The following is a 25,192-nucleotide window of genomic DNA, read 5'->3' on the forward strand; positions in this document are numbered from 1 at the left end:
ATACCTGATGTTTATCTTTAAAAGTAGAATTTTCCTTTGCAGCTGAATTCCAGTATGCTGAAACTGTATTTCGAGATAAGTCTGGTCGTAAGAGGAATTTGAAACTGGAACGTGTAGAGCAAAGGAGAAAAGCAGAGAAGGACTCGGAGAGAGATGAGCTGTATGCTCGGTGGGGAAAAGGGTAAGAGAACTGCCGAAGTGAAGAACAAGACTGTGCTAGGACTGGAGAGGTCATTCTCTCGTTTCCTGACCAACTAGTTCATTGTTCTGCCTTCAGAGCCGTTTCAGGAATGGAAAATTCAGTGTGCTCAGTCTCCTTCCTAAAATACTGATCTTTTCTACACTTTCAGTTCACTTTCTGGAAATTTTACTCTTTTCAATATTTGGCTTGTGCTGTCAGAAAAAGGAGGTGCTCCAAATGTAGTCATATGGTCCATTTTAGTGTAAGAAGGGAAATGTTAACCCTAGATAGCAGACACTCTTGGTTCTTTTTGCCCAGGCTAGTCCAGAGCCGGCAGCAACAACAAAACGTGGAGGATGCAGTGAAGGAAATGCAGAAGCCGCTGGCCCGTTATATTGATGATGAAGATCTGGATCGGATGCTGAGAGAACAGGAAAGAGAGGGAGACCCCATGGCCAACTTTATCAAGAAGAATAAAGCCAAGGAGAACAAGAATAAGAAAGGTGAACCTTTTGGGATTCACCAGAGACTTATGTAAAGAGGGATGATCATTAGGCTGATGTTACATAGCTGGACAGAGAGAAGGATTTCCCACACAGTTTTAGATTCCTTGTATTTGGGAGTTTGGGTTCAGCTCAGTAGAGATCTCGGTGTAAAATTTTTTGTTCCCACTGCCACTCAGTTCTGAATTGAGTTACATAAGGTAACTAACTTCTTTTCTCTCTCTCTCCTCTTACCAGTGAGACCTCGCTACTCTGGTCCTGCACCTCCTCCCAACAGATTCAATATCTGGCCTGGTTATCGCTGGGATGGAGTGGACAGGTAAGCCTGAATGTTTCGTACATTTTTGTTTTCTTTTCCATCTGCCCCTAATCTTCCCTAACCGTTCTTAAATTACTCTCCCTCTCTCTCTACTCTAAGCACAAGGTTAATAACATGTAGTTTGCTTGCTTTTTTTAAAGTCTCCAAATCCCATTTCCCATGCTCAGAATACTACTTCTCCTATTTTCCTTTTCAAAGCTTTATAAAGCTCTGGACAAATAGCTCTGGTGGTGCTGATAGGATACGCTTTGTTTTTGACATTGGTCACCTCTAGTGATATTTTCTAAGATTTAGAGGGAATGAGTGATGGATGGGAGTCTGGAGTCTTTTTGTGTGTTGTACCTTTAAAATGTAGTTCTTCAACCTTCTCTTCACTGCCTTAGGAGTGAACTACTTACAGGATCTCACTGACCTCTGCAACCAGCATCTACCCATATACTCAAACTTCCTGTCTATTAACATGATGACCTAAATGTGCTTCTATCCAAAGTCTGTCCCTCTCCTTATACATTAGAGTCCATCTCCTCTTGCCTACAAAGGACATTGTTCTAGCATTTAGCATGATAATTTTCACACTTTTTGACCTCAGGAGCCCTTTCTATTTCTAAAAATTACTAAGGACCCCAAAAAACTTCTGTTTATGTGGAATACATCTTTTAATATTTACCATATTCGAAATTAAACTGAGGTGTTTAAAAGTGTTTATTAGTTCATTAAAAACTTAATAAAACCATTATGTTAACATAATTGCCGTATTTTTAAAGAAAAATAACTTTATTTTCCAAACAAAGAAAATAGAAGAATGGCATTGATTTACATTTTTATAGATCTTATTCATGTTTGGCTTAATAATAGCAGGATTTTGCATTGATCTTTTATGGTATGTTTAGTTGAAATACTAAGGAAGAAAATTTAGCCTTAGAAAATTCAGCTTTATATATAAGTAGTTAGAAAAGGAAGATGTATTACGTGTTTTGATACTACACAAAAACTCAGCAAATGATAATTTCTTAAAAGTGATTTATAATACGGAGCCTGAAACCATATCAAAAATTTTCCATGCTGTTGCATTAAATTCTTTTTTTTTTCCTGCTTTGGATGGATCTTTTTGTGGTGCATGATTTTATAACATCATGTACTGGTCATTTGGAAAATACTGGTTTGCTGAGTTTTTCAGACCTGCCAAATGTTGACATTCTCACTATGTAACATCAAATAATCTTGTATTTGTTAACATTACCTCTGATCTCATTACCAAAATCTTCAATGGGAAGCTAGAGTTCATGGTGGCAGATAAAAATTTTTTGAAATTCTAATTTACACTTAAAAGTTTGTAATTTTATCATTGGTGACAAATATCAGTTGTTATTGGAGTGAAACTCACTTTGTACAATAGCTTTTTTTGTAGATTCCATCAGATTTTGTACCTAGAGGATCAGGTCATCTGAATATAAACAATTTTACTTCTTCCTTTCCAATCCAAATGTCCTTTGTGTTTTCTTTCCTTATTGCACTAACTAGAACTTCCGGTGCATCTGAATAGAAGTAGTAAAAACAGACAGACATCTTTGTCTTCTTCCTAATCTTAGAAGAAAAATCAGTCTTTAGCTGTAACCTATAAGTTTTTTATAGATTTCCTTTACTGGGTTGAAAAGGTTCCTTTCTGTTCCTAGCTTGCTGAGAGGTTTTTTTTTTTTTTCAGGAATGTGTGTTGGATGTTGTTTCATTCTTTGATCCATGAGTTACATAGTAATGTATTGTTTAATTCTAAACATTTAGATGTTTCTAGATACCTCACTGTTAATTGATTTCCAGTTTAATTCTCTTGAGGTCAAGGAATATACTACATAATATTTTGATCTTTTGAAAATTAGTAAGCTGCATTTTATGGCCCAGTATATAGTTACCTTGATGAATAGTCTGTTGCATTTGAGGATAATGTGTATTCTGTAGTTGTTTGGGATGTTGTTTTGAGAATATTTTATTGTACTTTTTAAAAAATAAGCTCTTTGTTTTTTAATAACTGTAGATTTATTTATTTTTAAAGATTTTATTTATTTATTCATGAGAGATACAGAGACATAGGGAGAGGGAGAAGCAGGCTTCCTGTGGGGAGCCTGATGCGGAACTCGATCCCAGGACCCTCAGATCATGACCTGAGCCAAAGGCAGATGTTCAACTATTAAGCCACCCAGGTACCCCATAATAATTGTAGATTAGTAGAAAACTTGCAAATAGTATGAAGAATCCTGTATATTCCTTGTCCAGTTTTATTACCATTCATTACATTATCATGGTACATTTATCAGAGCCAACATCGGTATGTTATTATTATTGTACCAAATGGCACCCTGGGTGGCTCAGCGGTGCAGCGCCACCTTCAGTCCAGGGTGTGATCCTGGGGACCAGGAATCGGCTCCCTGCATGTAGCCTGCTTCTCCCTCTGCCTGTGTCTCTGCCTCTCTCTCTGTGTGTCTCATGAATAAAGAAATAAAATCTTTAAAAAAGATGTACAAATTTTACATGGATTTCACTAGTTTTTCCATTAAAGTCCTTTTTCTGTTCAGGGATCCAATGCAGGATCTCACATCGCATGTAGCTGTCATACCCTTTAGTCTTCTTTAATCTGTGACAGTTTCTCAGTATTTTTGCTTTTTGTAACCCTGACAGCTTTTTGTAATATGGTCATTTATTTTATAGAATGTCCCTCAAGTTGGGTTCATTTGATGTTTTTCTCATGATTAGACCAAGATAATGGGTTTTTGGAAAGAATGCTACAGTGATGAAGTGCCCTTCCCATCACATCATTTTAACAAGTACCACAGGACATTCCTAATGATGCTAATAAACTTCATTAAGGTAGTGAGTGTTTGCCAAGTTTCTCCACTTTAAAGTTGCTCTTTTTCCCCTTTCATACTCTGCTCTCTAGAAGTGAATTACTAAATTCAGCTTGCACTCAAAAGATGACCTATGGGTAGGATATCTACATGTAATATTTGGACCTTTTCTATAAGGATTTGTTTCATCACCCCATTTATTTTAGTCATCTATTTTTAGCAGTAATAAGTCTCGTATATTTTATACTATTGTAATCCAGTAATATTTATTTTTGTTGCTCAAATCATTCTGTTCTTCAGCCACTGGGAATTCTTTAAGGTGTCCTTTTGTCTGTCCTATCCTTTTATTTTTTGAGCACTCTCTGACTTTCTGGTACTACAGGATGCTCCAGATTCATCTTGAATTTTCTCTGTCCTGACTCTAGAATTAGCTATTTCTCCAATGGGCCCTAGTGGCTGCTTTTAATGGTTAATGGTATTTAGATCTGACTTGTACAAGTACTTGTTACTGGGATGTCATTGTTTCTGGGCCCTGATAGTAGACAGAGCTAGGTAGTACATGTGTAGTAATCTATGTATACACAATGTCTGTCATTATTTCTGTACCTATTTACTATGTGTCTATATACATACATGTTTATACAGATACATAAATATGAGTTCATACTGGTATAACTGACTCTAATGCAGTATTACCCCCCCTTTTTTTTTGTTTATAACTTTCTCCTCCAACACTGAGAAACCTGGCACCCACCATCTACCATCCGCTTTGCTTACCTCAGTATACACGTAACAGTTTCAGAATTGAGAAATGAAATGAGAAACAGATTTCCAACTAAAGTATAGTATTCACGTGTAGTTGCTTTTACTCTTACCCTAATAATTTCTAATGAAAGTACCATTTTCCAACATAACTTAAAGGGTCAACTCCCTGCCTCCCCACTCCCATACTATTATGTCATATATTTATAATATAGTTAGATTTATTTGTCATAGTCTATAGTCTATCCTGGGATCTCCTGACACCTGGGTGATTTTTGCTTTTTAGAGTTTGCTTATATTAGCATTTACTTTTTATGGTCTATGGTTCTGTGGGGTTTGACAAATGCATAGAGTCATCCATTCATTACCCTAGTACTATATATAGAACAGTTCCATCATCCTAAAATTTCCTCCGTAAGTCTTCTTTTAGTCAGCTACACCTTCTCCACCAAACCCTTGTGATTAGTGCTTTGTTTTTTGTGCCTATAGTTTTGCCTTTTTCAGAGTATCACGTGAATGAAATCATACAATATGCAGCCTCTTGAGTCTGACTTATTGCACTTAGCAAAATGCTTTTTAAGATTCATCCATGTTTTTGCATGCATATCCCATTTTATGGATGTGCCATTTTGTTTATTCCTTAGTTGGACATCTTTGTTGCTTCCTGTTTTTAGTGACTGTGGATAAAGCTGCAATAAACATTTGTGTATAGAGTTTTATGTGGACATAGTTTTCAGTTCGCTTGGGTAAAGACCCACTGATTGCTGGATTATATGGTGAACTTTATAAGAAACTGCCAACTATCTTCCAATTGGCTATACCATTTTATGTTAGGCCAAAGAATGAGAATACCCACTGCTCCGTATCCTTCCTTACTTAGCCTTTGGTATTGTCAGTGTTTTGGATTTTAGGTGTGCACATTCAGTATTGGATTTTAATTTCTCTGTTATTATTTCAGCTAAGTCTCTGCAATGTTTACTCTAAGATCAGTTTCTGTCTTTAACTTACCATGGCCTACTGAGAGTTATAACTGTACTGTTTCACATAGAATATAAGAACCTTCTAACACTATATAGTTCCATCCACCCTCAGTTCTATGTGCTACTGTTGTCATGTATATAACATAAATGGTATAGATCCTACAATACAGTATTCTAATTTTTATAGTTACTTAAAAAAAAACTAAGAAAACAAAATGTATAGGTGTTAATATTTAACTCACATAGCTACCATTTCTGGTGCTCTTTTTTCTTTCCTCTGAACAACCTTTTTTTTTTTTTTAAATTTTATTTATTGATTTGAGGGGGGGAGAGAGAGAGAGAGCAGGGGGGAGGGGCAGAGGGAGAGGGAGAAGCAGACTCCCCACTGAGCAGGGAGCCCGCTGTGGGACTTGATCCCAGGACCCTGGGATCATGACCCGAGCCAATAGCAGGTGCTTAACTGACTGAGCCACCCAGGCCCTCCTCTGAACAACTTTTGATATTCCGTTAGTGCAGGTTTATTGGCAACAAATTCTGTTTTTGTTGATATGAAATGTCTTTATTTCACCTTTATTTTTTCAAAACTTTAATTTTGAAATAATTTTAGACGAGAACTTGAAAAAATAGTAGTGTGTTACAGTGTATCTTTTACCCAGCTTCCCCCAATTATAATCTTACATAACTGGTACATTACTAAAATAAGGAAATTGATTTTGGCATAATTCTATTAAATTAGAGCCCTTTTTCTCACCTTCATTTCTGAAGGATAGTTTTACTGATATAGTGTTGGAGGAGGTCATCAAGAGGACATGACCACTGGTTGACTCACAAACTGGACCCAGGCAATCAGAGGGCTCTTACTGCCTCCCTTGTCCTTGGGATGTGTGTCCTTGTCTACTCTTCCCATAGTAACAACTGTTTCATGGCTGTCGCCTTCAGAGAGTAAGGTATTGTTGAGACCACCTGGGCCAAATATGTGATTGAACCCAGTTAAGACCTCTGTATAAGTTTCTAAGATTCTGGTGGGTGGAAACCCAAGACAGACTTCATGGTAAGTCCCCTTGTGTATTGAGCCTGCCCCCTATCAATCTGGAGTGGCCACCTCTTTCTTCTGTGTATCCTTGCCCTCTGCATCTCAGGGCCAACTTCAGACTTCACTCGAGGAGTTCACAAGCTTGCGAGCCAACACATGGAACTCTGGATTGATAGTACTAGAGTTGGGTGACAGTTCTGCCAACTTTTTTGAGGGTGTTTCCGCATTTTTTGGCCTCCATTGTTTCTAATTAGAAGTCAGTCCTCAGTCCTCATTTGTTTCATTGTTACCTCCCCTCCCACACCTACTTCTAAAGCATTGTTTTTCTCTGGCAGATTTTCTTTTTCTTTTTTTAAAGATTTTATTTATTCATCACACACACACACACACACACACACACACACACACACACACAGAGGCAGAGACACAGGAGAGGGAGAAGCAGGCTCCATGCAGGGAGCCCAACATGGGACTCGATCCTAGGTCTCCAGGATCAGGCCCTGGGCTTAAGGCGGGGCTAAACTGCTGGAGCCACCCGGGCTGCCCTCTGGCAGATTTTCTTCAGCTAGGCTTTCAGCAAGCAGTTTGACTATGAGATACTTCAGTGTGGCAGCAGCTACAGTTTCTGCTCAGTTCTTTTGGTTTCCACCTGCTGCTTTTTCATTGGGCCTAATGTGGGTTCCCCTGCACAAACATGGTTTAGCAGGTGGCCAAAGATTTGGGTGCGGTTTGTATTTTCTGGAGTTCATCTGTTTTGTAGGTCCCTCCCTTTCAGAGTATCCTCCCTGATTTTCCAACTGCTCTGCCCTCTTTGCATCGATGCCTCGCCTCGAGCCATTAAGCCTATGGCTTTCTGCCGCCATGAGCTGTATAGATTGGGAAGTGCCCTCTGGCAAAACGCCTTACAAATCTCTTCACACTTAGATTTCTGTCCAGGTTCTGCCTGCTTTTTGGTCACTTTCCCATGCCTTCAAATAATTTCAAATACTTGCAGTTTTATATTTTGTCCAGATTTTATAATTGCTGAGGGTAGATTAGTCTGCTCAAGTTCCGCTGCTGTGCCCGAAATCCATTGCACCACTTCATATGGGCCTAAGGCATTGTTCTTCCGTCCCTTGAGCTGCTATTGAAAGCTGAGGCTCTAGTCTCTGATATTGGCAGGTATCCACAGGGTGGCTGTGGTTTCAGGCTAGCTTACAACTCTCTGCTTTGCAGTTTGCTGGATATAGGCTCTTTGGTAGTGGGAGCATATTTCAGAATGTTAATTTGTAGCCAGATGTAGATCTTTTTACAAGCCATAACCCTAAAGATTATCCCTGCTACACTGAGTCCATCCCCCCCATTTTTTTTTCTATTTAAAAAAAAATTCTGGATCCAAACTCAGAACTCTACCTGACCTAGGATTTTCCTGGCATTTGATCTGTTTCCCACTCTACCAGTAGTTTTCTTCCACTTTGTATTTTTTTCTAGATCTTTCCTTTTAGTTCTCTTTTTCATCTTTGCTTTCTTTCTGATTATTCTTTTGTCACCTTTTCTAGTTCGTCTGGTTTTGGCCCATGGCAAGTGAGCATTTCTGGAACAGATCTGTAGTTGGAAAAACCCCTAAGGTCAACTGACCTTAATCCCATTATTATTACTATTATTATTATTATTATTCAATTTGCCAACATATAGCATAACACCCAGTGCTCATCCCATCAAGTGCCCCCCTCAGTGCCTGTCATACAGTCACCCCCCACCCCTCACCCACTTCCCTTTTCACCACCTCTTGTTCGTTTCCCAGAGTTAGGAGTCTCTCATGTTCTGTCTCCCTTTCTGATATTTCCCACTCACTTTTTCTCCTTTCCCCTTTATTCCCTTTCACTATTTTTTATATTCCCCAAATGAATGAGACCATATAATAATTTTGTCCTTCTGTGATTGACTTATTTCACTCAGCATAATACCCTCCAGTTCCATCCATGTCAAAGCAAATGGTGGGTATTTGTCATTTCTAATGGTTGAGTAATATTCCATTGTATACATATACCATGTCTTCTTTATTCATTCATCTTTCGATGGACACCGAGGCTCCTTCCATAGTTTGGCTATTGTGGACATTGCTGCTATAAGCATCGGGGTGCAGGAGTCCCGGCGTTTCACTGCATCTGTATCTTTGGGGTAAATCCCCAGCAATGCAATTGCTGGGTCATAGGGCAGATCTATTTTTAACTCTGAGGAACCTCCACACAGTTTTCCAGAGTGGCTGCACCAGTTCACATTCCTACCAACAGTGCAAGAGAGTTCCCCTTTCTCCGCATCCTCTCCAACATTTGTGGTTTCCTGCCTTTTTAATTTTCCCCATTCTCCCTGGTGTGAGGTGGTATCTCATTGTGGTTTTGATTTGTATTTCCCTGATGGCAAGTGATGTGGAGCATTTTCTCATGTGCTTGTTGGCCATGTCTGTGTCTTCCTCTGTGAGATTTCTGTTCATGTCTTTTGCCCATTTCATGATTGGATTGTTTGTTTCTTTGCTGTTGAGTTTAATAAGTTCTTTATAGATCTTGGATACTAGCCCTTTATCTGATAGGTCATTTTTTTTTTTTTTTTAAGATTTTATTCATTTATTCACGAGAGATAGAGAGGCAGAGACACAGGCAGAGGGAGAAGCAGGCTCCACTCCGGGAGCCCGACGCCAGTCTATCCCGGGACTCTGGGATCGTGCCCTGGGCCAAAGGCAGGCGCTAAACCGCTGAGCCACCCAGGGATCCCCTGTAGGTCATTTGCAAATATCTTCTCCCATTCTGTAGGTTGTCTTTTAGTTTTGTTGACTGTTTCTTTTGCCGTGCAAAAGCTTCTTATCTTGATGAAGTCCCAATAGTTCATTTTTGCTTTTGTTTCTCTTGCCTTCATTCTCAGTGGGGAAACACTAGGAGCCTTTCCTCTAAGATCAGGAACAAGACAGGGATGTCCACTCTCACCACTGCTATTCAACATAGTACTAGAAGTCCTAGCCTCAGCAGTCAGGCAACGAAAAGAAATAAAAGGCATTCAAATTGGCACAGAAGAAGTCAAACTCTCCCTCTTCACAGATGACATGATACTGTACATAGAAAACCCAAAAGACTCCACCCCAAGATTGCTGGAACTCATACAGCAATTTGGCAGTGTGGCAGGATACAAAATCAATGCCCAGAAGTCAGTGGCATTTCTATACACTAACAATGAGACTGAAGAAAGAGAAATTAAGGAGTCCATCCCATTTACAATTGCACCCAAAAGCATAAGATACCTAGGAATAAACCTAACCAAAAAGGTAAAGGATCTATACCCTAAAAACTACAGAACACTTCTGAAAGAAATTGAGGAAAACACAAAGAGATGGAAAAATATTCCATGCTCATGGATTGGAAGAATTAATATTGTGGAAATGTCAATGCTACCCAGGGCAATTTACACATTTAATGCAATCCTTATCAAAATACCATCGACTTTCTTCAGAGAGTTGGAACAAATTATCTTAAGATTTGTGTGGAATCAGAAAAGACCCCGAATAGCCAGGGGACTATTAAAAAAGAAAACCATAGCTGGGGGCATCACAATGCCAGGTTTCAGGTTGTACTACAAAGCTGTGGTCATCAAGACAGTGTGGTACTGGCAATCTCATTATTATCTAAAAGACAAACTGAGGCTGAGATAAATGGAATGACTTACCTGGGTTATTAAGTTTTCCTGAGAAAGCTAGAATTAAAATCCTGGGCTCCTGATTCTGTAGTCCGAGACTTTTCTACTGTGAGTTCTCTTGCAGGTTTGTTTGTTTGTTTGTTTTTTGATTCTGTAGGGTTTGATTTGTTATTCTTATGTCCTTCATCTGCATGATCATATTAGTGTTGATTCTCCAAGGCAAAAAACAATGGTTTCCTTGGTGTTCTAGAATATCCTGTATACTTATGAGGTTAGAGATGGAACTATCTGTAATAAGCTTCCCTTCTTCCTAAAACATTGTTACTTACTTTACTCATCCCTTATGGAAGGCACAAGGAAAGAGGGAAGGCTGTTACCTCAGTTTAGTAACACTTAGCATAGATGTGATTACTTTTAGCAGGTATGTACTAGGTACCAGTTTCTTACAATGAGTGAGAGAGAATCTTTGAGCCTAGGAAATCACTTTCTATTTAGAGGAGAAAGACAAGTAAATAATCTCAGTGGTACTTGCTAAGTATTATTATAGAGGGTTTTCAAGATGCTTTAGAAGCACAAAAGAAGAATAAATTTAGCCTTGGGAGTGTGGTTAGGGAAGGCTTCCTAGAACACACATGAGCTTAGTCTTAGGGGATTATCAGTTCAGCCAACAGAAGAAGGAAAGGGAGGAGATTTAAGGAAGGGGATCCTATATGTGTGAAGTCATAAGGATATGCAGCATCGTAGTGTTACGGAGAGGCAGTTGTAAGCAGTTTGCTATTGTTGGATAGCATAAAGCATGGAGTAGAGTATAGGAGATGGACTGGCAAAGTAAGCAGGGGGCCTGGTCTCAGTAAGCTTTGGAAACATTTCTGAGTGTGGTCTTCACTCTAAAAGCAAAGAAGAAAATAAAAAGAAAAAAAAAGAAAAGCAAAGGAGAGTCACTGAAGGATTGACGCAGCTCTGCATTTTAGATAGATGAATCATTATGGCAGTAATTTGATGCATTTGAAAAGCACAGGTCTGGAAGTGAAGAGACAAGGCACAAGGTTGTTGCAGTAGGTGAGGGTAGAGACAGACAGACAGAGGCCTGAACTGTGGCAGGGGGAGTGGAATGGAGAGAAGAGGAGATGGGGAAGTGCTCAGGGGATAAGGTAGCAGGACCTGGCGACTGGACTTGGCCATAAGAAAGGTTACTGGTGACCTTAAAGAGAGCGAACTCTGTGGCATGGTGAGACAAAAGCCAGGGTCTAATGTGTTAAGGAATGAATGAAAAGTGAGGAAGTGTAGGCAGTGACTACAGGCTCTTTCAAGAAGTTTATGTAAGAAGACGGAATGCATAGTATTGAAGGGAGTTGAGGTTGATTCTGAAATTTTCATGACACCCCACTCCTGGTTCTTTTCTTCTTCTTGGCCATCTTTATGAGCTCTCTTCCCTCTTTGTGCCCTAAATGTTGCTAGGGGCTCCATCCCTATCCTTAGCTGTTCTCACTCTGCCTGAATCTTATTTAGTCACACCTTCAGTTACCACCTATGTATGTAAGTGATCCCCAGATCTGTGTTTGCAGTTTAGTCGGGCGTAAATAGCTGTGCATTGGATTTCTGTATTGATATGTATCTGAGGCACCTTGAATGCAATGTATTCAAAACAGCTCATCAGCCTCCATTCCCCTAACTTGCTCCTCTTCCTGTTTTATCCTGCTTAGTGCAGCCTCATTCATCTGGTTACTAAAATTATTAACCTGTGAGTCAAACTTACCTCCCCTGTCTTTGCTCTTACCTAATCAATCATGAAGTCTCCTTTATCATTGCTTTGATCATCTGTTGCCTGTACCTTGCAGTAACTTTCCTGCCTTCAGTCTCCTCCAGAGTGATCTTTTTGAAATACAGTTTCTGCTCCTGTTTTAAATCTGTTCCTTCTGGATAAAATCTGAGCTTTTTAACTTTGTCTCATGCTATTCCCTTCATCATACTTTAGGCTCTAGCTATACCAGTTTGCCTTTGGTTCCCTGCATGTACCAAGCTATTTCTTATTTTTGCATCTTTGTTCTTGTTAGTCATGTTGTGCTCTGTCCTGAAATGCTCTCTCCTGACCTTTCTGGTCTTCCCTACCTCCAACTCTGTTGTTAGCTCTATCTTTTCAGACTTAATTTAGGGGCTACCTTTACAAAGTCTTTCCTGACCATTCCTGTTCATCTCTTTCCCAAGTTGAGTAAGATCCCCATTCTGCTTCTAAGATACTTACTGTATATTTCCACTGCAGTTTATGGTTTTTATTTAATTATTGGTATAAATGTCTGTGTCCTCCACTAGTCTGAATTCATCAGAACGGATGCTATGTCATACTCATTTTCATGACACGGTGCCTAGTATGTACAGGTGCATCTCAGAGATTACTGGGGGTCTGGTTCCAGACCACCACAATTAAGTGAAAATGACAGATTAATTTTTTGGTTCCCCAATATGTGTTAAAGTTATGTATATACTATGCTATAGTTTATTAAGTGTGCAATGGCATTATGTCTAAAAAAAACCCCAATGTATCTACCTTAATAAAAAAATACTTTATTCCTAAAAAAATGATAACCATCATCTGAACTTTCAGAAAGTCTTAATATTTTTGTTGGTGGAGGGTCCTGCCCCAAAGTGGATGGCTGCTGACTCATCAGGGTGGTGATTGCTGAAGGCTGGGGTGGCTGTGGCAAGTTCTTAAAATAAGACAACAGTGAGATTTGCTACATCATGTGACTCTTCTTTCATGGATGATTTCTTTGTAGGATACAATGCTGTTTGATAGCATTTTACCCACAGTAGAACTTCTTTCAGAATTGGAATCCATCCTCTCATACCTTGCCACAGCTTTATTAGCTGCATTTAGGTAATATTCTAAATCCTTTGTTGTTACCTCAATGGTCTTCACAGCATCTTCACTAAGAGTAGATTCCATCTCAAGAAACCACTTTCTTTGCTCATTTGTGCAGCTCCTCATACATTCAAGTTTTGTCATGAGACTGTAGCAATGCAGTCCCATCTTCAGGCTTGACTTCTGATTCTGGTTCTCTTACTATTCCTCCCACATCAGTGGGTACTTTCTCCACTGAAGTCTTGAATCCGTCAAAGTGACATGAGGGTTGCCATCAAATTCTTCTCAATTCTTGTTAATGTTGATATTTTGACTTCTTCCCATGAATTATAAATATTCTTTTTTAAAAAATAAATATTCTTAATGGCATCAAGAATAGTGAATTCTTTCAATTTACTTTGCCCCCATCCAACAGAGGAATCACTATCAATGGCAGTAATAACCTTATGAAATGTATTTCTTAAATAAGAAGACTTAAAAGTCAAAATGACATCTTGATCCGTGGGCTGCAGAATGCATGTTGTGTTAGCAGGCACGAAAACATTCATCTCGTTGTCCATCTCCATTAGAGCTCTTGGGTGACCGGGTGCATTGTCAGTGAGCAGTAATGTTTTGAGAGGAGTCTTTTTTAATGAGCAGTAAATCTGAACAATGGGCTTAAAATATTTGGGAAACCGTGTTGTAAACAACTGTGCTGTCATCTAGGCTTTGTCCATTTACAGAGATCGGGCAGGGGAGATTTAGCACAATTCTTAAGAGCCCTGGGATTTCTGGACTGGTAAATGAGCAGTGGCTTCAACTTCGAGTCACCAGCTGTATTCACTCTTTAGCAAGAATCAGCCTGTCCTTTGAAGCTTTGAAGCCAGGCACTGACGTCCTTCTCTGGCTATGAAAGTCCTAAAGGCATCTTCTTCCAGTAGGACCCTGTTAGATCTACATTGAGCATCTGTTTAGTTTCACTGACTATCTTAGCTAAATCATCTGGATAACTTGCTGCAGCTTCTGTATCACCACCTGCTGCTTTCCCTTGCACTTCTGTGTTATGGAGATGACTGCTTTCCTTGAACCTCATGAACCCACCTCTGCTAGCCTCAGACTTTTCTTCTGCAGCGTCCCCACCTCTCTCAACCTTCATAGACTTGAAAAGCATTAGGGCCTTGCTCTGGATTAGGCTTTGGCTTAAAGGAAAGTTACAGCTGATTTGATCTTCTATCCAGACCACTAAAACTTGCTCCATTATCAGCAGTAAGGCTTTTTTGCTTCCTTACCATTTGTTTGTTCCTTGGAGTAGCACTTTTAATTTTCTTCAGTAACTTTTCCTTTGAATTTACAACCTGACCAATTGATGCGAGAGGTGTAGCTTTTGGCCTGTCTTGGCTTTTGACATGCCTTCCTCACTAAGCTTAATCATTTTTCTAGCTTTTGATTTAAAGTGAGACGTGTGACTCTTCCTTTTACTTGAACACTTAGAGGCTGTTGTAAGGTCATTAATTGTCCTAATTTCAGTATTGTTGTGTCTCAGGGAATAGGGATGCTAGAGGAGGGAGAGAGATGGGGGAATGGCCCATTGGTGGAGCAGTTAGAACACAAACAACATGTGTCAACTAAGTTTTCCATCTTATATGGGCATAATTCATGGCATCCACAAACAGTTTACAGTAGTTACATCAAAGATAACTGATTGAGGATCACCATAACAAATAACGAGAAAGTCGGAAATACTGCAAGAGTTACCAAAGTGTGACACAGAGCCACTAAGTGAGCAAATGCTGTTGGAAAAATGGTGTCCGTAGACTTGCTTGAATGTGGGGTTGCCACAAACCTTCAGTTTGTAAAAAAAAAAAAAAATGCATTCTGTGAAGTGCAATAAAGTGAAGTGCAATTAAACGAGATACACCTGTAATGAGAATTCACTAAATGCTTGTGTAATGAGTGGATAAATTATGAGACATAGACATCAGCTGAGAGTGAGTTGGGCCTGCAGATTGGTAGGTAAATGTCTGAAACAGTTGTCAAGAGAGTGGAAAAGGACAAGAACTAATGAAAGGATCAGTCATGTATTTTAGCTTCTTGATTCTGTTGCATATGCCTTAAATATTTTCACATGCCTACCCTACTGTCCTCCTTGTTCATTAGGTTGTGAACGCTTCTCTGTTTTCACAAATAAATGTCCAGTTCAGGATTCTGGCTGACCAGTGTCTCTTGATTGCAGATCCAATGGATTTGAACAGAAGCGCTTTGCCAGGCTTGCCAGCAAGAAGGCGGTGGAGGAACTTGCCTACAAGTGGAGTGTTGAGGATATGTAACCTTTCTGAGGCGGTGGGGTGGCGGTGGGTTGTGCTAGTGGATATCAGGCAGCCAGACATCAGCCGTACCAGTTGTCGATGCTAATAATCAGGGTCCACACAGACCAGCAACTTGAATGCCAGTTTTGACTACAGAAGAATATTTTAAGACCTGATGTTTGGACTGAGGCGCTTGAACTTCTCAGGTGTACCAACACTGGCTATTGCTGGCCTGCAGAGGAAGGGTTGATTTTTCAGTGTCCCAGGGTTTGTTCTTGGTTAGGATTTTTTCTTTTTTAATAAACATGCATTTATTTTTCCAAATGATGTTCTTAACTGGGTTTTCTGTTTTGGGGAAAAATACAAGCTAATGTTGAATGAACCCCCATGGATCTTGAAGGTTATGGTTGGATTTTTCATTAATCTAGAAAGCATTGTGAGTACAAACTTCAACAGCGGTGGGTACTTCCTTTTAGAAAATACGAATTAGTGCTAAACTAGACTTAGAAATAGATATATCTGTCTGGAGACATGGTATATGCTAAAGGTAGTGTTACAAATTAATGGGGAAGAAATAGGTATGGTGCTTAGAAAATTGGCTTATGTATGGACAAAAATAAAGTTGGATCCCTACCTCAAACCATATAAAACAAAGACGTCCTAAAGCGATTAAAACTCTAACTGAGAGGTAAAATGTTAAAGCCAGTAGGAAAAATCAGAAAATGTCATCGTGACCTTGGGATGAGGATAAATTTGTTAAATAAAATCCCCGAAGCACAGTCTATAAGATCTGATACCTTCAACTACTTCATAATCAAAGATTTCTGGTCAACAAAGCATCTGATAGTCAAAGCTAAAGATGTGTATAGATTAGGAGAAAATATTTGCAGTGTTTAAAACTGACAAGGGATTGCGTATGTAAAAGAGTATAGAAGGAACTACTGCAAATCAGGAAGAAAGACAAAACATAAAATAAAAATGGGCAAAGAATATAAATAGGTAAAATCTAAAGGGAAAACCAGAATGACTAATAAGTATATTACCTCACTGGTGATTAGATAAATGCAAATTAAAGTGTTAATGTGTTTCTACTTTATTGGTTTGGCAAAAATAAAAGACTGAGATTTCATGGGGGATGAAAACTCATGGGAGTTTCAACTGGTACATGAATTCCGGAGAACAAATGGGCAACACTTAATTGGAATTAAGTAATAATTGGGATGCATGAATGAGTTTTTAAGAGTATGACTCTGAAGCTATACTGACTGAGTTTGAATCCCAGATATGTGTTTTACTATTTGTGTGATCTTGGTAAGCCACTTATCTATGCCTTAGTTTCTTCATCTGTGAAATGGAGATAATCATACCTACGTTGTAGGAATAATTTATTTTCAGCTTAGAACAGTGCTTGGCATATATACATGTCACCAAATTATTAGCTCTTATTATCATCTTCCTAATCATCAGGTGTTGATAGCCAGCTTTCAGCATAACCCAGTGATCCCTGACTCCTAGTATTCAAACCCTGTGTAGAATAGGGCTGCTCTGCATAACCAGTAGGATGTACTGGAAATGTGTAACTTCTGAGGCTAGGTCATAAAAGACATTGAAACATCTATCTTGTACTTTCTTGGATCCCTTGCTCCAGACAAAGCCGGCTGCTATGTCAAGAGGACACTCAAGCAGTCCCCTGGAGAGGCCCTCGTGGAGAGGAACTTAGGCCTCTTACCCTACACAGCACTGAGTTACCTGACCCCAACCCCACCATGTGAGTAAACCACCTTGGAAGTGGATACTCTAGTTCCTTTCAAACCTTTAGATGAATGTGGTCCTGATTGACATGTGACCACAACCTCATGAGAGACCTGGAGCCAGGATCACCTAGTTCTAAACTCCTGATCCAAAGAAATAGTGAAATAATAGGTATTCATTTTTTTAAAAAGCTTTATTGAGATATAACTCACTATACAGTTTACTCATTTCCCATGAAGCACAGTTCAGTGGTTTTTAGATTATCACACGGTTGTATACATATCATCACAATTAATTTTAGAACATTTGGATCACTCTGTGACTATGAGAACTTTGTATCCATTAGCCTCCATCACTCCCCACTTGTCCCCAATGCCCACCCCCCCTGGCAACTACTGATCTGTCTCTCTAGATTTGCCTGTTTTAGACAATTCATGTAGTATGTGACTGGGGCTCTAATACAGTATGTGGCCGTTTGTGTCTAGCTCTTTTCACTGAGCATAATGTTTTTAAGTTTCATCTGTGTTGTAGTACATATCAGTCCTTCATTCCTCCTTTTGGCTCAATAATATTCCCTTGTGGATAGCATACATATCATTTATGCATTAGTCAATGGACATTTGCATTGTTTATACGTTCTGTTGTGAATGATGCTGCTGTGAACATTTATGTACAAGTTTTTGTATGGGTGTACATTTTCATTTCTCTTGGAGTAGAATTGTTAGGTCATATAGTAAACCCCATGTTTAACTTTTTGAGGAACTGCCAAACTTCCAAAGCAGCGTACCAGAGTTCCAGTTTCTCCACATATTTGCCAACATCTATTTTTCTCTGCCTTGATTACAGCCATACTAGTGGGTGTAAAGTGGTATCTCATTGTGGTTTTGATTTGCACTTTCCTAATGCCTAATGTTTAACATTTTTATATATCTTCTTTGGAGAAATGTTTATTCAAATCCTTTGCCCGTTTTTCAGTTGGATTATCATATGTATATACGCACGCACACAAACACACACATACACACAGACACACCCGCATGTAGAATTCTTTATATATTCTGGTTACAAGTTTCTTATCAGTTACATGATTTACCAACATTCATTCTCGTTCTGTAGATGTTATTGTTTTAAGCTACTGAGTTTTGTGATAATTTGTTATACAGCAATAGGTAACTAATGCATTAAGAATGTATATACTCTACATCAAAGTACTTCCACTCCTGGCTATGTCCTTCAGAGAAACTTGCACAGATCCACAAGGAGTTACATAAAAGGATGCTTATCTATATATAGTTTGGGTAGCAAGAAGCTGGAAGCAACTTAGATGTCTGTCCCTAAGAGAATTGATAAATAAAATGTGGTATATGCATATGATAGAATATTATAAAAGCAGTCAGATGCAAGCAGTTAGGAACTGCTGTGACATGATAGACTCCAGGTGAGGAAAATTAAAAAAAAAAAAATTAGTTTACAGCAAAAACCAGCTAAGTAAATTAAACACACTAAACAATGTTTTTTAAGGAGAATATACACCTTAACTCACTGGAATAGGGTCTGTGGGAAGGGACAGAATGGGACTGGAAGAGGGAATGATGGAGGGAAAGGGAAACAGGAGAGGCCTCGTGTGGATGAACGTGGAGGGTGGTCACCTCAGTTCCATGCACCTGAGGCCCCAAGTGGAGATCAGAACCAAGGTCTTGCTCTAATAGAATTGACATTTTGCACTGTTACTAGGCTAAACTGTCATGACAACTATCAAATGGACTAACATCACAATAGAAGTTTTTTTTCCTCCTTCATTCATGTAGTGTCTAGGGTAGTTTCAGATTGGGTTAGTGGGAGGGGTACTCTATTCCATGCAGTTGTCTAGGGACCAGGCTGATGCCAATGCTAACACAGCCTCCAAGATTGCTTTGGGTGTTGTCCCTTTAGTGAGTTGAAAAGAACTTGGGAGATTGCTTGGCAGATGTAACAGGCCAGCTCTAGAAGTAGCACAAACTTCCACTCACATTCTGTTGGCTAGAACTTAGTTGCATGGTGCCCCTTAATTCAAGAAAGCCTCAGAAATGGTAATGCATACCCAGGAAGAAGGGAAAAATGGATGTTTATGGACAGCTCTGGTCTCTGCTGCAGTGTCTTCTCAGACCCCTAAGAAAGGGTATCCACCCTCCGGCCATCTGAGATGTGGATTTTGAATTTTAAAATCTGAAAATTCCCAAAGGGACTCCATTCTCTAACTGGAGAGTCTCAGCTGGAGTCACTGTTGGAGATGTCTCTTCCTTAACTCTAGCTAGTGGCTGTCAGAGAAGTGCTTGGGAATAGAGATGAGGGTAAGCTTTATGTCTAGAATCAGCATCTGTGAGATGGAGGTATGTTAGAGAAGAGACAAGCTCAGAAAACAAGCTCTAAGGTTCTACAGTTAGCATGAAGCACAGTTGGGACTAGAACCTAGTGTCTGGGTTGCACACTGCCTTTCTGGTCCTTTGGCTCCTTGCTATAAACATTTTGTAAAAAGATCCAAGGTTAGAAGATTAGTGGTGAAACTGGTGACATCCTAATAAAGTCTAGAGTTTACTTCCTAGAAATGTGCCATCATTAATTTCTTAGTTTTGACAGTTGTACCATAGTTACAGAAGAAGTTTAACAGTCAAGAGCTTTGAGTTAGAGAGTAACAAAACTCTGCATATTATCTTTACAACTTGCTCTAAGTTTAAATTTTTCCAAAATAAAAAGCTTATTTTATGAAAAGGCCCCAGTGAATATAGGGTCTCGGCCCTGGATCCTATTGTAAGTTACTACTTACAGTTAATACTTTTAAAAGCTGTTTTGTAAGCCATCCCCTTTCCTTGGCCAGAAGTGGCAGTGAGTACATTCAACTCCTAGCCCTTTGTCACAATTCTTGTACACAGCTGGGTTTATTTCCATATATGGGTTTAGGTTTTTACCTTCATTTGAGTAGGGCCCCACACTTTATTAGGAACACCTTGCATTAAGAAACTGTTATGGACTGAATGTCCTATCCCCCCACATTCCCATGTTGAAATCCTAACCCCAAGGTGATGGTATTATTAGGAGGTAGGAACTGTAAGAACTGTTTAGGTCCTGAGAGGGTGGAGCCTCGTGAATGAAATTAGCAACCTTGTAAAAAGAGACTCCAGAGAGCTCCCTTGCTCTTTCTACCATGTGAGGACACAGTGAGCTGACCTCTCAACAAGGAAGCCAGCCCTTGTCAGACACCAAATCAGTCTGCTAGTGTCTTGATCTTGGACTCCCAGCCTTCAGACTTGTGAGAAATAATTATATGTTAAGCTCTCCAGCCTATGGTGTTTTGTTATAGCAGCCTGAATTAGACTAAGTAAGACAGACTCCGGTTTTTTTGGAATCCTTAAACCACTTTTTTTCCCCTTAACAAAGGAATCTGTCTGTTTTTAAGCAAAGACTGAGGTGGAGGAGAAGCAAATAGGTTCTTTGTAGATGAGCTTTGTGTTTAGTAGGCATTGGTGAAATTGATAAATTCCTTCTCTCTGATTTCTCTGCCTTTGTGTGTGTGAGCACCGCATGTCCTCCAGGGCAGAGACCTGCAAGCCTGTCCAGCAGGTGGCTGGCTGTCATTCCCCAGGCTGGCTACTAGAGGGCAGTGTGATATGCCTTTTCCTGCCTGGGGAAAGGAGGGCCCTGGGTCTCATGCATGTTTTTCAAAGTAATAAGCCTTAGCCTCTCTCAGGAATACTTTCAGTTGCCTCTTCCACTTCTTGTCTGTCCCTTAAAACCAGAAATATAACCCTGTTTTCAATATGGTAAATATTTTTAAGAGAGATCTGGTATTTAGATTAGATCAGAGTCTCCCTTAGGCTTTGGAATACTTTCTCTACAGGGCAGGTTTGGTTTGTTTGAATCAAATTCAGACACTCCTGTCTTCCTTCCTTTCCTGTGCCACTTCCTCCACTCTGAAGTTTAGATTTAAGCAGCAGTGAGCAATACTAAAAACCCCTGGATTTTGCATCTTAAAAGGGTGAATTTTATGGTATGTGAATTATAACCTCAAAGAATGTAAAGGGGGCAGCCCAGGTGGCTCAGCGGTTTAGCGCTGCCTTCGGCCCAGGGTGTAATCCTGGAGACCCAGGTTCGAGTCCCACATCAGGCTTCCTGCATGGAGCCTGTGTATCCCTCTGCCTGTGTCTCTGCCTCTCTCTCTCTCAGTGTCTCTCATGAATAAATAAATAAAATCTTTAAAAAAAAAAAAAAAAGAATGTAAAGGGGAAAAAAGCAGTGAGGAGACACCGTAGCTCAAATAGAATGTAATTAATTGATGGTACTGACTTGAGAAAAGTCTTGATGCTTTGCCATTCATTCATTAATTAGAGGGAAACACTTGGACTTCTTTTTTCCCTCAGGTCTCTTGTAACACCACCGACCTTCTAGGACACACGGTGCATCATCGTTCCTTTCTAAGTAGCTTACTCACCCTTGCTCATTTAGTTTCAAAGAGCTGGATTAGGGTTTGCATGTGACTGGGAAATCCCAGTGGGAAAGCTGAATCTACACTGTGAAGTAGTTATTGTGGGACCTTAGTTTTAAGTTTGAGTTGGTTCGGAGATGTGTGTCCTGAACTGTGCATTTTTGCATAGGTTATTTGGGCAGTTTCTTTTCTCCAATGATTACTATATTTGGGAATTTTGAGTCTTGTTGTTGCCATAAATACTTCTAGAGCTGGCTTTCAGGTAGCTGGACTGGCCTATAAAAATAGGCAGAGATATAACGGGACCAGGCTGGAGCTGAGTTGTGTCTTCCCCATGACGTTGTTGGTTTGTTTTTTTTTTCCTATTTGCAAGCAGGGAAGACTCAGTCTTTCCTTTGTACCTGAATGTTTTCCTTTGCTCTGTAGAGAAATTGTGTTTGGCTCCCATTTGATGCTGTTGACCTTGGGCTTACACAGGTTCAACCTTTCAGAAAACAAGGGCATGTAGGAGATCCTGGGGGTAGTTTGATTCTCAGTCGGTGCCTGTGAACCCACACCCTTTCCAGGGGACAGAGAGCAGTCAGCTGAAAAAGGAGTAAATCTTCCCCTCCCTGCATATTATACTCAGCACCTGCTGTCAGCTAAGGAGTTACAAGGAGTCACATACAAATGCAACGTCTGGTGCTTAGTAAGCAAGGTTTGTTTTCTTTTTCTTTTGGCAGAGGAGAAAACATTTGTGCAGAGAGGTTAACTTGCTCAGAATTACTCTAGGTTGGGAAAGATCCAGGATTTCAACATCAGACTCCTTTCCCAGCGGTCCCCCCACCTCCACCCTCAGCCCCATTGCAAGGTGAGAGGTGAAGGAGGGAATCCAGGGGACCGTCCCGTCCACAACAGAACTTCTTACCGGCAGCTTCTCATGGCCTCTGTGATAAGGGTCTCCACAGCCTACCCTGGGCTGAGTTCGGCCATCCTGGAAGAAGTGCTTGCTGGCAATTTCAGTTTGTAACTTGGCTTTGAAGACTCTGAGTGTGCTAGAGGGGCACTTACCCTTGACCCTTTTTACCTGGGCTTTAGGAGGAGGTAGGTAAGGCATCTGGGAAGAGAGGAATGCATATCTGGGAAAATAATAATAATAATAATTCTAATTGCTATCTTTTGTTAAGTACTTACTGCGTGTCAAGCATATGGTAAGAGCATACATACCTCACTTCTGTGGTCAGGGACAAATATCAGAGTCCATAAGTGGCTGCAGATTCAGGAAAGTAAAATTTTTGGATTTCCCAAGAATAGTAGGGTTGAGGTGATCTGGCAGGCTAAACTTTCCCCCTTGTTCCCTGTCTACCCCTGCTCCCTTCTTTGGGTTGAGGGAGTGGTAAGACCCTCATGCTGATTACCTCTTGACAGAGAGCTTGGGCACTTTACCCTGGTCACTGTGTCTCCATCAAACTTGGCAGTGCTTTTCCTACCCAGGATGGTCATCTCCTGCCTCAGCCATCTCGGCTTCTGATGCTGATGCATAGTGGGCTGCCAGCCAGTGTCTTTCTGCACAGCCTGGATATATTTGCTGCATAGGGTAAAAACATTTCTGCAAGTCGGAACCTATACCTATGAACCAATCCAGGCATACCAAATAGAGGGGGCACCTTGCCATCTACATGTTGTTGTTGTTGTTTTGCTTTTAATTTGTGTGTCTGCCTAAACTATACAGTGTATTTTCAGGTAATTTCAAATACAAATTTATTTCTTCCCTGAAAATAAAATTTTGTTTTATCTGTTTCTTTTCATACTCCCCAGTTACCATACTAAGAGCCAGCAGAGAGGATCCAACACCTGCAGTCAAAGGATAGGGCAATGGAGAGCATCTCTAGAGGGTTCTGGTAGGCAGCTAGAGGGGTTTCAGCTATGGCTGAGGGAATGTGCTCTTAGGAAATGAACTTGGAAGTGTGTGTGTTGGGGTAGGGGGTGAAGAGCTGTTGTATTTGCTAGGCTGGCACCCCTGCTCCCTTCCCAGTGAAGGCTGTCCTTTTCTCCACCACTTTGAAATAGGACTCCATTTCTGTAACATTTGTATGGCACTGCGTGCGTGCATATTCCTGGCTTTGCACTGGAGCCTTCTAACCTTTCAGGGATGAGTCAGAGGGAGCTAGAGGGCCATCCTGAGCCCCCAGAGCAAGCAGGCTTTAATAGGTGAGAAGCCAGGACAAGGCTGGGCAAGTAGCGTGCCTGATTCTCTGTGGTTTCTTGAGGACTGGAAAAGCCTGGCTACTCTACCTCTTGGCTTACAATTAGAGCTCACATCTCCCAGAGATGTGGAGGTGGGGAGACTGACCCCCAGTTATGAACAGCATGCAGTTTGGCCTGGCCCAGATACGTGAAGTGAGGGAAGTAAATCTGAACTAGTTGGAGATCCAAGATTCTGAAACAATTAGTCCTTTGCTTTGTTGCCTTCTATAGCTATGTCTCTGAATTGGACAGAAGACTGAGTTCTGAATTCTTACAGATCTTCCTTGACTTATGATGAGGTTACATCGCCTTAAAGCTATTGTAAGTTGAAAACATTAGAAGTGGAATTGGATTTGATGCACCTTACCTACTCAACGTCATAGCTTAACCTAGCCTACCTTAAATGTGCTCAGCACACTTATTATTAGCCTACAGATGGGCAGCATCATCTGTCACAAAGCCTATTTTATAATAAAGTGTTGGATAGCTTGTGTAGCTTATTGAATACTGTATTGAAAGTGAAAACCAGAATGTTTGTTTGCATGCATGCAGAAAGGTGGTCAAAGCGTTGGTTGTTGACCCTCCTGACTGCAGGGCTGACTGAGAGCTGTGGTTCGCTGCCACTGCTCAGCATCACCAGAGAGTATTGTACTGTGTATTGCTAGCCCAGGAAAATATCCAGATTCAAGACTGGAAATACGGTTTCTACTGAATGCATATCACTTTTTCACTATCATCAAGTTGAAAAATTGTAAGTCAGACCATCATAAGTTGGAGACTCTCTGTACCTTTCTCTAGCTCCTTTCTCCACAGCAACCCTGCAGCTTGCCAAGAGTTCTGGTTACTCACTTGATCCCCTGGTTGTTTTTGTTTGGGTCCGTTCTGAGGACTTGATTCCACCCTGAGGCTTGGAAGTTCCTCTGGTATTGGCTGATATACTCCATGTAGCCTGGACGCACTACTGGTGCTATTTTTCTGCCCTGAATGTGAACTGGGAACATTGATTGGCCAAGAAGAGGGTTCTGGAAGGAAATCTGATGAGTAGTGATCATGTGGTAGTCACCTGAGGGGAGTGAGAAAGTATGCAGAGGGCCTCCTCTGTGTGGGACAGTCTTGAGAGTAGAGGTGAGGATCTGAACCCCTGCCTTGGCTCCTGTACAGCTGGCTCTATTTAAACTTTTCATAATGGGAATAATAGACACAAATATAAGGGCGTCACCTCTTCCACCACTCTGAGCTTCAGGGTTGTTTCCCCAAGACCAGAACTAAAGAACTCTTAGTGTGGAATCCGGATTATCCTCCTACCCCTTTTTTGATTACCTGAGCTTTGAA

At 40.4% G+C, this 25,192-nt stretch overlaps 1 protein-coding gene across 8 annotated transcripts in view; it reads left to right on the forward strand.

The window, feature by feature from the left end:
* The window catches only part of BUD13 (BUD13 homolog), a 499,699-nt gene that overhangs the window by 14,381 nt on the left and 460,126 nt on the right, over positions 1 to 25,192 (forward strand). For 4 of the 8 annotated variants that reach the window (XR_011995810.1, XM_072729751.1, XM_072729747.1 and 1 more), the window contains exons 7-9: positions 43 to 181; positions 500 to 684; positions 922 to 1,003. Coding sequence is in view for 7 of the 8 variants with exons in the window: in XM_072729751.1 (XP_072585852.1) it covers positions 43 to 181; positions 500 to 684; positions 922 to 1,003 (406 nt within the window). In the remaining variant the exon portion in view is untranslated. Of the gene's footprint in view, positions 1 to 42; positions 182 to 499; positions 685 to 921; positions 1,004 to 3,748; positions 3,863 to 15,350; positions 15,748 to 25,192 lie in introns of those variants that run through there. The other 4 variants (XM_025999189.2, XM_025999188.2, XM_072729748.1 and 1 more) reach the window with 2 other exon arrangements.

The sequence above is a fragment of the Vulpes vulpes genome, chromosome 12, assembly GCF_048418805.1.
Source record: "Vulpes vulpes isolate BD-2025 chromosome 12, VulVul3, whole genome shotgun sequence".
NCBI lineage: Eukaryota > Metazoa > Chordata > Mammalia > Carnivora > Canidae > Vulpes > Vulpes vulpes.